Genomic DNA, 12,721 nt, shown 5'->3' on the forward strand with positions numbered 1-12,721 from the left:
AACATTTAGTGAGGGTATTAAGATAAAATGTGTAATATCTGGTTAAATTAACTGTTTTTTCCAAGGTAAAGTGGTACTAAAAAGCTTAAATGAAACCATGGAAGAGACAACAACATCACATTTCCTGACAGTTGTCTGTGAACTGATCTCATAGAGAAGATAGCAGGAATATAAATGGAAGGGGCGGCAGGTAACTATGATCAATCATCCCATAGTTAAAAAAACGACTAAACTGCTGCCAGAGGACAAACAGTATGGACTCATTCTGGTCTCACCACATCACATTTTGCTCTGCGTGTTGCACTGAAACTGCAGGAAGCGTGACCTTTACCTGAGCTTAGAGTATCAAAGTGAACAGCTTTCATAACTCCCTATCCATCTTTAATCAGAGATGACCTTTAGAGACATTTCCCAGAGTAACTGATTATTTAGTGCTTCTTACCTCAGTCTGGACTAGGTAGTTGCGTTGTGTGCGGATATGTTTGAGAAAATCCAGGACGCTGACTGTGCTTTTGTCCTTGATTTGTTGCAGCATGCTGTCAATGACAATGTATGTTCCGGTGCGCCCCACGCCTGCACTGAAGAGCAGAGCGACAAGCAATATAAGCAAAGCCGTACAGGAAGCTTTTGGCCAGGTCAGCAAATATGAGCCTAATGCTAATAAGTAACACTCATCTAGCCCAAGAGCTAAGTAATAATGATGTACCTGCAGTGCACCAGGACAGGGCCCATGTCTGCAGCACGAGCTGCAGACGAGCGGTTGATGAAGGTGAGGACAGGAAGGGTGTACTCCGGTACTCCCATGTCAGGCCACTGAGTGTAGTGATACTGGACCACAATGCGCTCATTTAGTTTCCCTTTCGGGTTCCCCTTCTGCCCCTGAAAGACATCAGAAACAACATTTCTGAGCACGGAACAAAATAGTCGGGATTTAAACAGCATAGCATTTGAAATCTCCCACTCAGCATTTCTAAACAGAAATGCAAATTGTTCTTTACAAGATTATAATGTGTGTCCTAGCGTAAGCATGTACAAAACACTCTGGATCTCCCCGTGGTTACCCATGAACTGTGTACGACTGGTTACTGAAAGAAAAATGGGTGATGAATGAATAGAAAAACTCGCACCGTTCACCTTTACACAAGGACATCCTGTGACTGCTCTGCACTGTTTGGGCCCACATAATCCCTTAGAGGGTAGGGATACTACAAATCAATATCTCTCAGTGATTGCTTTTATTCTGTCCTGATGCAAATTTGGCACGGCCTCCGTTCACAGGACATGAGGGCTCACTAATGGTTTGATGAATATGACATTTTACTCTGTAACCTGCCCACAATCACTTAAAGTTCTATCCCCACAACACAAACAAGTTCTAATGTTAAGAATAGTTGTTACTAAATATTCGTTTCCAGGAAATGACTGGTGCAAGGTAGTCGCTATGGTTACTGAATCGTCTTGGGGGGGGAGGACACATACCAAAATGAATGATAATGAAAGCTGCGTTAAGATTTAACAGTCAGAGAGAGAACATGTTGGATAAATGTAACCTGATAAATCTGATTACCCTTATAAATCTGTCCTGATTTCATTTTTTGGGAAGGTTTTTAATTATAATCCACAAACCCCCGCGCCCCCCTCCAAAAAAAAAAAAACGATGCATCTCATGTTACACATGGATACAACCTTGGCTTGATCCGTTGATCTGTTCAGTGTAATCAGATGTTTCCCACTAATTCCAAATTGGAACAATATTAATAATTTTCAGAGTACACAAAAATTTTCTGCGATTAGAGCAGATTCATATTTACCAAATACATTTCTGAAGCAGGCGGATGTCGACCAGTGTTTTCTTTTGACTGGACCATGATGTCGATATTTCAGCAGGTTCAACCCACTAAGACAAAGTTTATTATAGTGCAAGTGTCTGGTTACCTTTTTAACTTTAGTGTTCCTAATAAGGAAACGGCGCAATGTGTAGCAAGCGTGCACTTTGGTGCTTTTCAGGGTCACCACAATGCTTCCATACTGCTCGCTGTTCTCTGTCGGCCAGTACTGGTCACATTTCCTCTGAAACACACAGCGTGCACCGAGTTACATTTGAACCGAGTTAATCTGAATTACAGTCAAATGTTTGCTTCGATTATGTGTAAGATCAAAGTGAACCTACTCTTCCTTTCTCCACAAGGTTCGTGATCATGACTATGACTCCAGTGTTCTGCTCCCACACCATCCTCCAGAAGTCCTCGAATGTAGACTTGAGAGGGCCCTGAGCAGCTATATAAGCTCTGGGCTGGTTGTAGCCCTGAAAACAGGAGAGTGGAGGGAGTGTTGTTTACTGGTAAGATGCAATCACTCCTCTATCAATATTCCTGATATAGCTGATGCAACAGATTTACTGGCGAAACATTTGCCGGTCATGAAATTCACTCCTTGAGCTGACAGTAATGATACGTATTCATGCATGAATACATTTCTCAAATATAAATTTCAAAATTTTTATTACTATCTGTCAGGTTTATGACTTGGACACCTCGATTGATATTTTAAACAAAGCTGTCAGCAAGCAGTTTAGCACTGCCAATAACTCTTTCACATCACACTATTGCTTCATTCAAGTCGCTGTTCAGCTGAAGCGGTTCAGACTTGCAACCTTTCCATTTCAAAAAAAAAAAAAAAGAAAAGTAAACCTTCGACAATGTTAAGTGGCTGGTTGAACTCACATCCACATAGTTGGCATTAATGTAATCCGAATGTTTGGCATCTTTTCCTGCCAAAGCCCGTAATTTCACCCGGCTGTGGTCGTCTAAGGGGAAGCATTGACATATTTGTGAGAATTATTAAAAAGATGAAAACCCGTTTTATGAACATTATTGGAATCCAAAGCGGCAGACATAATCAGATTTCACAGCTGACTCACAGGCCACAATGTTGATGTATCTGTTTTTGTGCTTGTTGTCAGGATGATTGGAATGTTCTGCTGTGATTTTCAGATCGGCTGTGGAGCGTTGGACCTCCTGCAGGGAGGAAAAAAAGTAAACAGAAATTGATTTTATTAAGGAGGCTAGATCTAACAGAATTACATTCTAAAGAGAAGTTATATTTACTCAAAATCTTAGTGTTCTTTGTGATACTATATTGTTGGGGAAGTTTTATTTTTTCCCACCCTACAGATCTCCCCTGTGCACAGCTCATAGCCCCCAATTTAAAGCCGAACCTCTAGCATGGATTCTGTGTCTTATTCAAGGACGCTTCAGAGCAGATGTGTGCTGCAACTGGGGCTTGAACTCGAGCCTCTAGTAGAACAGCCTTCTTCTTTTCTACAGCACGATGCATTCAGTCACATCCCCAAAAAAAACAATCACGTCCAAAACGGCTTCGTCGTGGTGCATTTGAACATTGCGCACACAGGCATCACATTACATGACCCCAATTAGAAGGAATACACCTTGGGTGAAGATTTTGCCTCCTTTCTTAACCTAGTTACACAGAGAGTGTGTTCCCGTCCGGTCAACCGGCAGACAGACCTTCTCTAATTAACCTTCATCACTCTGGTCTCTCTCTCCATCTTTCTCTCAACCATCTGTTCAAAATTAGCAACCCCGCGCACGAGTGTGTGCATGATATAATGTCCAACCATTGTTCAGATTTGGCAGGCCCATTTGGAGAGAGCGTGTACAAAAGATAAATTCTGTGCTCAGTAGTTTAGCAGTACCATCACTAGTTTATGTGCTTTTACGCAAATTTACGTAATTTTTTATTTTTTTTACTTCAAAGAAAATCTGGAAACTTCTCATTTGGTTTGCTGGGTTTGGACTGGTGTGAAAACCCCTGTGCTACCCCTCAGACTCTTAGATGTATCTATCAAACAATGTAAAGTTAAAATTGCAATCACAAGATTTTCATAAAGCTTGACCTCTGACCTTTAGATTGAGATCACTGCGAATTGAACTTGCCTGAGATTACATTAGATACAGATACACAGCCTGTCTGACTCGGTGACAACAACATACCGTTGGCCTTTTATGGCTGAGCGGTAAACTACATAGAGGAAGACTACGAGGAAAGTTCCTCCCTCGAGCAGAGTGTGGCGAGGTTTGTGGCGTGAAAGCAAAGCAGATCCACTGGATTGGCTCGATTTTATGGTTCTTTGTGTAAGTGAAAGAAATACATAAAACACAGCAACAACACAGTAATTATTTTAAAAAGCTTTTCGTACCCTTTCCACTCGCTCATCTCCATTCATGATGATGCTCCTTTATCAATAAACCTTCAGGACATTTTCTTTTGTAAATACAAATGAGTAGTAAAGGACTGCAAGAACTGCCCTATCAAAGAGTTGCATGTTGGCATACATGACCTCTCTTCTTGTTTAGTTTGTCGGTTACCACGAACGTAAAGCAGAGTAGACTAAAAGGCAACAATGGATGTTTTAGCTCCTTCATGCAGACCAACAAAACCCAGCTCTGATGTAAAACACGACTGTACGCAGCGAGGGTTAACAATGCTTCACAATGTTGTGTCAAAAGAGTACCTCAAACTCCTCAGCAAAACCCTGCATGTTGTTTTTGTAGAGCTCCATGACGTGTTTCACAAACTGCTTAACAGGGATGGCCTCCATGTCATCTGCAGGGAAAGCAGTAAAAACAGCAAGTGCCCATTATGTCATCACTTTTTTTACTCACTTACAGAAATTAAAGAAATTTGTGACTTTGTTTACTTTTACGCGGCATCACTACATCAGTGAGACTGGTAAATTATTTTTAACAAAAGGAAAAGATAAAAAAAATAAATAGATAACCAAGTGACCTCTATCACAAACACATAGATTTTGGCATTTTGAGCTGTACAGGAAGACACATCTGTCTCATCTGAGCCAAATCAGCTCCAAATCACACATGAGAGATCTTTGATAAGGCTGGTCAGCATCACACAGGGACAGTGCAGGAGACCCAGCTGTCATCGCTGCCGATTCTGGCCAATGTCTTAACTAATACACACTAGCAGCTGGGGCCTCCGAGGCTTTTACTTGCCTCAGTGGCTACAGCATAGAGGTGAATTCTTGCCTATTAATCTGGTCATTTATCAAAGTGTCTTTTTTCCATCTATATTAGTGTCAAGAGACTTATCAGCCTGATCAGTTCGTCAGAGTAGCTCTGGGTGAAATGTGGCTTTGTGGCAGCTAGAAAGTGTAATAGACTAAGGCTGATTAGGCCCATTCTTGACAGGACATAAAGCTGAACAAAAGGTGGGCTTAAAGGTCCCACGGCTCCATTTCAAACTTCTGAATCACTACAAATATACACAAATAGATAAGCAGAGGGAAAATATAGTGGGGGGGGAAAAAGAGAGGAACAAACAAACAAACGACAAGAGAAACAAGGGAAGAAACAAAGAAAGAGCAATAAAAACAGAGTGCATGCAGAGTCAATACTAGCATCATGATTATAGCTCGACTGATGTCACAGCCTTGAAATGTCCCTGAGCTTTAAGCGACTGTGAAAGTAAAGTCTGATATCGACTAGCTGCCACTCCACTGCTGCCTGGGACAATAAGGGCTAAGAAAAGCCAGTCACACAACTTCTACAGTGCCGTTTCCGGAGTCAATTCACATGTAAATGAACAGAAACTGCAAAGCAGACATTAAGGCAATACAGAAAACCCTTTGAAAAGATTTAATGACGCCTTGTAAATGTGCAATACATCAGTAGACATAAATCGATAAAAGTCAGTCAAGATTCCATTAGTCCTCTGTTTATGTCTTTAAAAAAAACTATTTTTAAGGTTAAAGAACAGATTTAATAAACTAAATTTAAGTTTTGTCTTAAATCTTTTTAAGGTTAAAGAACAGATTTATTAGATCAGACTCACAATTTCTGCAGTGGGAACATCTGCAACAGTGATTCCTTATATTTGTAGTCTGATAAATTACCTCTTCACTGGCACCATCATGTACCTGAACCATTTATGGATTACCTTTAGCAAACAAATGCTGATCTACTACTGTTAGCCTAAAGCGGTGGAGAACTTAAGAAAACACTTCAGCCATTACTTTATTTTTTGGTTCATTTAAATCACTTTTAGCAAACTTCAACTTGCTTGTTGTCAAAAATTTGTTTTTTTGCACATTAACTAATACAATACAGTACTTTTTTAAAGCCACAGCCTCACATACAAATTGTACCAAACAGGTTTCATGCAAGTCCAGTTTCAGTCTGATGTGTGACAAAGTGCACGCTGGCTCGTTAAAACTGATAAATTATATTTCTGACACAGTATAAAAAACATAGCTCACCTGGTATAGGGATGACTGGGATATTCTCATTGGCCACCACCCGTGGAGAGCTGCTCTCCTCCACATAAAAGTGAGCTGTCTGGAAAAATCTCCTGCAGGGACCCAGAGAGATAAGTATAGTGAATGTGGCACAGTAAACCCACCCACTATCAGCTCAAATGATGCAGCCAAGTGTATTGAGGGAGTCGTTAGCCGGTTGTTCTCAGATCCGGTCCGTCAACATCAGCATAGAAATGTTGAACAGAATGACAACAGCAGAAAACTCCTAATGAAAACCCCAGAGAAGTTAGGACACAGCTGATCGCACACAGAGTTAGTGGCTCCTGGAAACAGAGCCTTCGCTGACTATAGGGACCAGGTAAACAACTCACGGTGACACGCTGCAGCGCCGAGCCGAGTTTGGCTCTTTATGCAAACCGAAGACAACTAATCCAAACACATTCTCTCTTCTCAGGGCCCCTTTCAAGGGACTTTGAGGACAAGGAAATCAACTTCAAGATGCATTTTCTGGAGTAAATACTCATTGTTGGCAGCAGCTGCTGCTTCTGCTGCTGCTCAAAAAGCTGTTTCAAAAAGCCTGGATCTTTGCAAATACTGCCAGGACAATTCAATCAAAATTTTCATACAGCCTGAAGTTCAGAGTTCACAGAGTGACAAACTGCAAGCAGCCATGCTCTTTCGTAAGCATTGAGGTTATTTATCTGATGATATTAAAACAGATTTGTAAAAAGGTCAGCTGTGCATTAAAAATAATCAGCAGCTCTAGCGTGACTGACAACAACCAGTGAGGAACCGGAACACCTGGTATACCGACTCGCATGCAATCTGTCCTATAAGACCCACGTTTCATCCCAGTGCTAACATACCCCAGCTTTAACCCTACCTGTACGCCATGCAGAGGAGGGAGCAGATGCTAGTCATTCTTAGAGAGAGATGAAACCGAAACAAAAAGGTGGAACTACATTTAAAAAGAAAATGCACAAAGAGAGGAGCCAAACAGAGACGGTGAGAGAGAGAGAGAATTGATAGAGAGAAAAGAGAGCGGGAGAGAGGAAAGGTGAAAACAAACGGGGGAGGAGCGCTCCCCCCGGTTTCAGTCGCAGCCTCCCGATCTAATGGCCTCCTTTGAGGGCAGATGTGGTCCTGCTAACTAATCGGCATCGTCCATGTTGTCTTCCTGACTCTCAGAAGAGCAGCTTGCATTAAGGCCAGTTTAACAGCTTTATTAATGAATTCCAATTAAGAAGAAAAAGAAAAGAAAGAAGAAAAAAAAAAAGAGGTGGGACTGGGTTTGTTCTCGGTTTTATATCTGTCAGTTTTCAGCCAACACCTTGAGCCTCACAGGCTTCCAGATGGGCAACACCAGCAATTAACACCAGACTCATAACCTCAGTTAAACCCAAACGGGAAAGATTTAATAGATAATTCACTGGCCATACATTTCTCCATAGACGCCTCTAAAAATCAAATGTATGGTGGAATTAAGTCGATATGATAATAAACAAAACATCTGGAATCAGAGAAACTCACGGGTTTAGCCTCTGTGTCACTAAGAGAGACCACGCAAAGGATGAAGAGTAAACGGCTTGATTTCATCTTTCACCGTAGCCTTTTCCCTAAGGGAAGCAGGCATTGTCTGTGAACTGTCTGAGCTGTCACAACAGCAGCTGCGATGGCCATTTCAAATCTCAAAGCTGCCCCTGCTTTTCTACTCAAACACCCAAACTCTCGCTAACCGAATCTGTACAGTCATCTTGCTTTCAGCTCTGGTTTTTTACACCTCTGTGGAGCCAATAACCACGCTTGTAATTATATCTCACTGTTTTATTATCTGTCACAGCAAGGTGATATAAACATTTGCTGTAGCGATCAAATCAAAAAAAAAAAAACATTTAAATGCATTTAACACATTTCAAATATTTATTTCTAAAGAGTCTATAAACAAATAAAATCCTTTACAAGTGAGGGCAGTAAATATACACAGGACCAGCTGAGGAAGTAGCCTACAGTGCCATTTGTTACTCATTAACCAGCCGACATGTGCTTGTGGCCTGGCCTGTGTAATTACTCAGGCTCCAATAGCACGGCTGGAAATTAGCCCAGCAGATGAAGACACAGCTGGGACCCATGCTGGCATTGCGGGGCCTTCAGGTCTCCTGCCCCTCACCCAGGTGGGTGATGGGCAAAATGTACAAAGCAAAGGGAAGAAAGCAGCATTAGTACCCTTGCTAAGCCCAAACCATGCTGAGGACACTTAAACGCAGGTGGGTTACTTAGTAGAAAACATGAACAGAGAAAAAAAATGCATTCAAGAGGTCCAGTGTGAGTGAGGGGCAGCTGTATTTTTATTTTTATACCTCTAAAGGAGGAATCAGAGACATCATCATCCCCACACCCAGTAAAGATAAGGCTTTTTATTTTTAATAAAATGCTACAGCACTTCATCATAGCAATTTACTGTTCTAACAAACTAAGATGGAGCCCCGGGAATGAGGTTGTGAACTCTCTCTCACCTCCAGTAGACCATCACAATTAGCAGCATGATGAGGCACAGCAGAGTGAGAGCAGACACCACCACCAAGGGGACAATCCACACCATCCTGCCCATCCCCGGGTGAGGTGGCGGCATCCCATTGGACATGGTGGTTCTGTCTGAAAGACGAAACAAACACATGTTAAATGTCTAAATATGTAGTACCGACTTATACAGTTCCATCTGTGCTCTTATAAAGTGCCTCCGTGAATATATTTAAAGGTTATTCTGATGTTTTGTTTGTAGATAAAATGGAAATCTTGGAACGGAGTAGGGTTAGTGTTTGCGTTGCCGTCTTCTCTTCAGTTAAACGCTGGGACACTATGCTAGGCTTTTCTCCATTAATTCTATAATGTTCGCAAAATAAATTGTTTCCTAAAATTAAAAGCCTAGACAGAAGTCATTATGGAAAAAAACAAAAACAAACACAAACACAAATGAAGGAGAGAACAAACACATTTTACAAGAGCTCAAGATTAACTCTAATTAGATGATTAAAACAATGTGATTGGGTTGGTTGATCAGATTCAAAAGAAAACCGCAGTGTTGTTTGTTTATATTGTTATTGATAATCACTAATGCCAACTGCCTTTTTACATTTTTCAGTGCCACTTCTAGTATTTTCATGGTTTGTTGAGTGGGAAATAAGACAAAAAAAAAAAAAAAGAGGCAAAGACATCTACATAAATGCTCTCCCTCGAAACAAACTCTTTTAAAACATGCTTAAAGGAATTCCTTGAGGCGCAGTCCCCCTGGCAGACAGCCTACTTCTTCCTTCAGGTCTCTGTGTTGTAGTGACACAAACGCCTGGGGCTCCGTCTTTGACCGAGATGGTAACCAGTGTAGTTAGCGTCTTATATCAAGTTATTTGTTCTGCTAAACTGGTCTCTGTAAGTGCTTGTGGTGTTTACAGAACTGTGCTTTGGAAAGAAGTCTTGCCTCGCACAACAGCCGACAACAAGGGAAAAAAGGCTTAACGAGAGTTCAAAAGATTTTTCAGTATGAGGAGGAAAGAAAAGAAATAAAAAATAACAACACAGGAATCGAAAGGTCCTGCTCACCAGTGTGGACAGAGAAAGGCCAGCTGTTTGCATTTTCGTTTTCAGTGGGGATCTTTGTAGGTAAATTCTTGGGAATTTGCGTCTTTACGCTGCTATTACGCGGCTCCTGAGTGGACACTGGGTTTACACCTGTAGGGTCGCTCTCCACGTCTTCACCAGTGCTCGGAGGTACTGTGGTGCCTTTAACTGTAGGTTTCCCTTCTCCTTTCTCTTTGGCTGTGGATGCGGGGGTGGGGATTAAAGGTTTTTTGGCCAGAGTGCTGTTTGCTTGTTTCTCTCCATTATCAGTTCCAGTCTTTTCCTTCTTCTTCTTCTGCTCTTCCTCCTCCTCCTTCTCCCCATCTTTCTCGCCTTCCTCCCCCTCCTCTTCACCCTCGTGCGGAGCATTATTCTCCTCAGACGCGTTGTCTGTCTCGGAGCCCTGAGGTGGCGTCTGCTCGTTGTTGGACTTTGCGGGCGCGGTGGATGGACGTGTGGGGTTGTGAGTGGCTTGAGGCGCCTGCGTGGGCCAAACAGAGCTGGGCATGGAGGAGATGACCCCTCCGCCGACACCCAAGCCTGCCAGCAAGGTGCTCGTCACTACCGATGCCACCGTGGCCTGGCTGCCACTAGAAGAGGGGCCCATCCCTGTTGCCATGGAGACAATGGAGAAGTGGATACCAGAGGACGTCCACGTGGAGGAACCAGAACTGATTGGAGCCATGTCTGCTGAGGACGCAGGAGAAACTGTGGGCTGAGGGAGATGGGCAGAGAGGGGGGGGAAAATGGTTACCCAACAGAATATGACATGAACGTCACTGAGATGCAAAAAGAAATGTGCACTGCCATCTTCTGGTCAACTAACCATCCCAGTCTTCACAATTCGAGATCCTTCAAAAATTCTTGTTGTATTAGCTGTGAAACAAAAGAGGGAGGGACATAAAATATTTATATATCCATCTATTAGTGCATTTGAAGAAAGAACAAAGGCCTTAGAGTACACCTGCTGTGACCACATACCTCTGAACAACAGTGTTTGGCTAAAATCACTGCGCAGATCATGTTGACACACTGCCTGCACTCTGAACAGGTACAGGATGTCAGGAGAAACGTTAGTGATGACTGCTTTCTGTAAGAGAAAACACACATAAAATACTGTCAATTCTAACTGAATTTGCATTGTAATAGATGAACACATTTGAAAAGGTAAATGCTAATAATTCAAATAGCCTCCAATGAACGCGTTCCATTTTAAACTACTGCTTGGCCAATAGTCTGTGGCCCACAACTTCCAAGCTGTTTAGAAAGGTTATTTTCTGTTTAATTTAATTGTGTTTTTGCAGGTTGCAGATGGCTTAACTTGTATTCAAAGTGCCCTCAGAATAGGTGGGTGATTGCCTCTGGTGTTGCAGAGCCAGTATTTCTCCAAAATAATTCAGATAAAGGTGTCCAGAGATAGAAACTGAAAATTGAAATGGAAATGAAGTGAGCAAAATAAGGACTTTAGTGCAGAGAGGGAGAAGTGGACAGAATAATGTGAGAAAAAGAGGCTGATCGACTGTATTAATGGAGTGTAACTGCACGGACAGAGCACCACGCGGACACTATAATCACTCTCTCAGTCAGCCATTTGAAATCAAAGCACAATGCAAATTTACAGGTCTCCCACTTCACCACGACAAATAAATCATGTTATTACATTAATGCATTCCACGCAAAATAGTCACTTAGCCTCACAAGCCCAACATGGTTCACCAGTCACATCATGGGTAATACATCTTCCGTAACAAAGTTTAGATGACACTTGATATCTAAGTAAGCGTTTTCACAGTGCAGCAGCCTTTATGGAGAACGCGCTGCTCTTTTGTGGCCACAGAGTAGAGAAAATGTGTGAAAGACTGTAGAGATATAAGAAGAACATCAGGGTGCAGTAATCATTAACAGAGAGCTAAAAAAAGATGCCAAAATTCACAAATAATGAGAGAAAGTTATGGGTAACATCAGGTATAACCATTGTTGCTGCAAGTGAGATGTGAACTTCTGTCCACAATGAGCGTCAATAATTCAACAAAGGGAATAATATTAACTTATGGTATGTTTTCTGATGAGAATAACAGTTTATTTTGTGGAGGAGTTGTTGACTGCTAGAAGCCTGGTTGCATATTGATTTCAGCTCACTTGTCCATCATTTTCTAAGCTTCAGTAGCTACATTCGAAGCTCAAGTTCTCCTCCAGGCATGTTTTAGGAAACACAGTATTAAAGATAAGCTGCACAGAATAATAATTTGTGTCTGAAGTGTTTTTACCCTCACAAAGTAGTTCAATTACCTGGTTTAAAATTCTTAAAATTACATCTCCTCCTCCTTTCTCCCAGAATCTATGAATATGCAAATCATTGTTCATTGTGTAACTGCTGAACACAACGCGTCTCCTTATTCACAGAGTGTGTGCGCGCACCGGAGGCATCGAACTCGTGCAAGTTCCACGCTGCAAAATTTGCTTCTAAACTAGTCATAATGTCATGAAATCATCCTGTAGAACGATTGTTTAAAAAACATTTCAGTGCCAGACTCTGCAATTGGATCCTTCTGCACAGTGAAGGTTAAACATCAAAGTGAGGCAAACACGCTTGAGTGAAGGGGGTTATTACCTTAAAGGATTAGCCAGCTCTTGCCTTCAGATCTCACCCCTTCTGTGCAGTTACCCACACCAAATAGGAGTCGCTAGTGCAGCAACATTACAAGATCCCTCACGAGCTTCCAGCCCATGACAACTGTGTTTATTGGAATGCGCCAAGCTGGAGGTAGCATTGCCACCAGGGAACTGATCCCAGGTCTCTGAACTGGTGAGATG

At 42.0% G+C, this 12,721-nt stretch overlaps 1 protein-coding gene across 1 annotated transcript in view; it reads right to left on the minus strand.

Moving 5' to 3' along the window:
• LOC146518265 (receptor-type tyrosine-protein phosphatase gamma-like) overlaps positions 1-12,721 on the minus strand; it is a 111,105-nt gene that overhangs the window by 10,145 nt on the left and 88,239 nt on the right. Inside the window, exons 10-21 of the mRNA XM_085160656.1 lie at positions 10,889-10,997; positions 10,734-10,783; positions 9,890-10,622; positions 8,809-8,947; positions 6,296-6,387; positions 4,535-4,626; positions 2,921-3,017; positions 2,724-2,806; positions 2,171-2,305; positions 1,936-2,070; positions 707-879; positions 443-578 (exon numbers count right to left, since the gene is read on the minus strand). Coding sequence (XP_085016782.1) covers positions 443-578; positions 707-879; positions 1,936-2,070; positions 2,171-2,305; positions 2,724-2,806; positions 2,921-3,017; positions 4,535-4,626; positions 6,296-6,387; positions 8,809-8,947; positions 9,890-10,622; positions 10,734-10,783; positions 10,889-10,997 — 1,974 coding nt within the window. The remainder of the gene's footprint in view (positions 1-442; positions 579-706; positions 880-1,935; positions 2,071-2,170; positions 2,306-2,723; positions 2,807-2,920; positions 3,018-4,534; positions 4,627-6,295; positions 6,388-8,808; positions 8,948-9,889; positions 10,623-10,733; positions 10,784-10,888; positions 10,998-12,721) is intronic.

Source organism: Neolamprologus multifasciatus, chromosome 5 (assembly GCF_963576455.1).
Source record: "Neolamprologus multifasciatus chromosome 5, fNeoMul1.2, whole genome shotgun sequence".
In the NCBI taxonomy this organism is placed as follows: Eukaryota; Metazoa; Chordata; class Actinopteri; order Cichliformes; family Cichlidae; genus Neolamprologus; species Neolamprologus multifasciatus.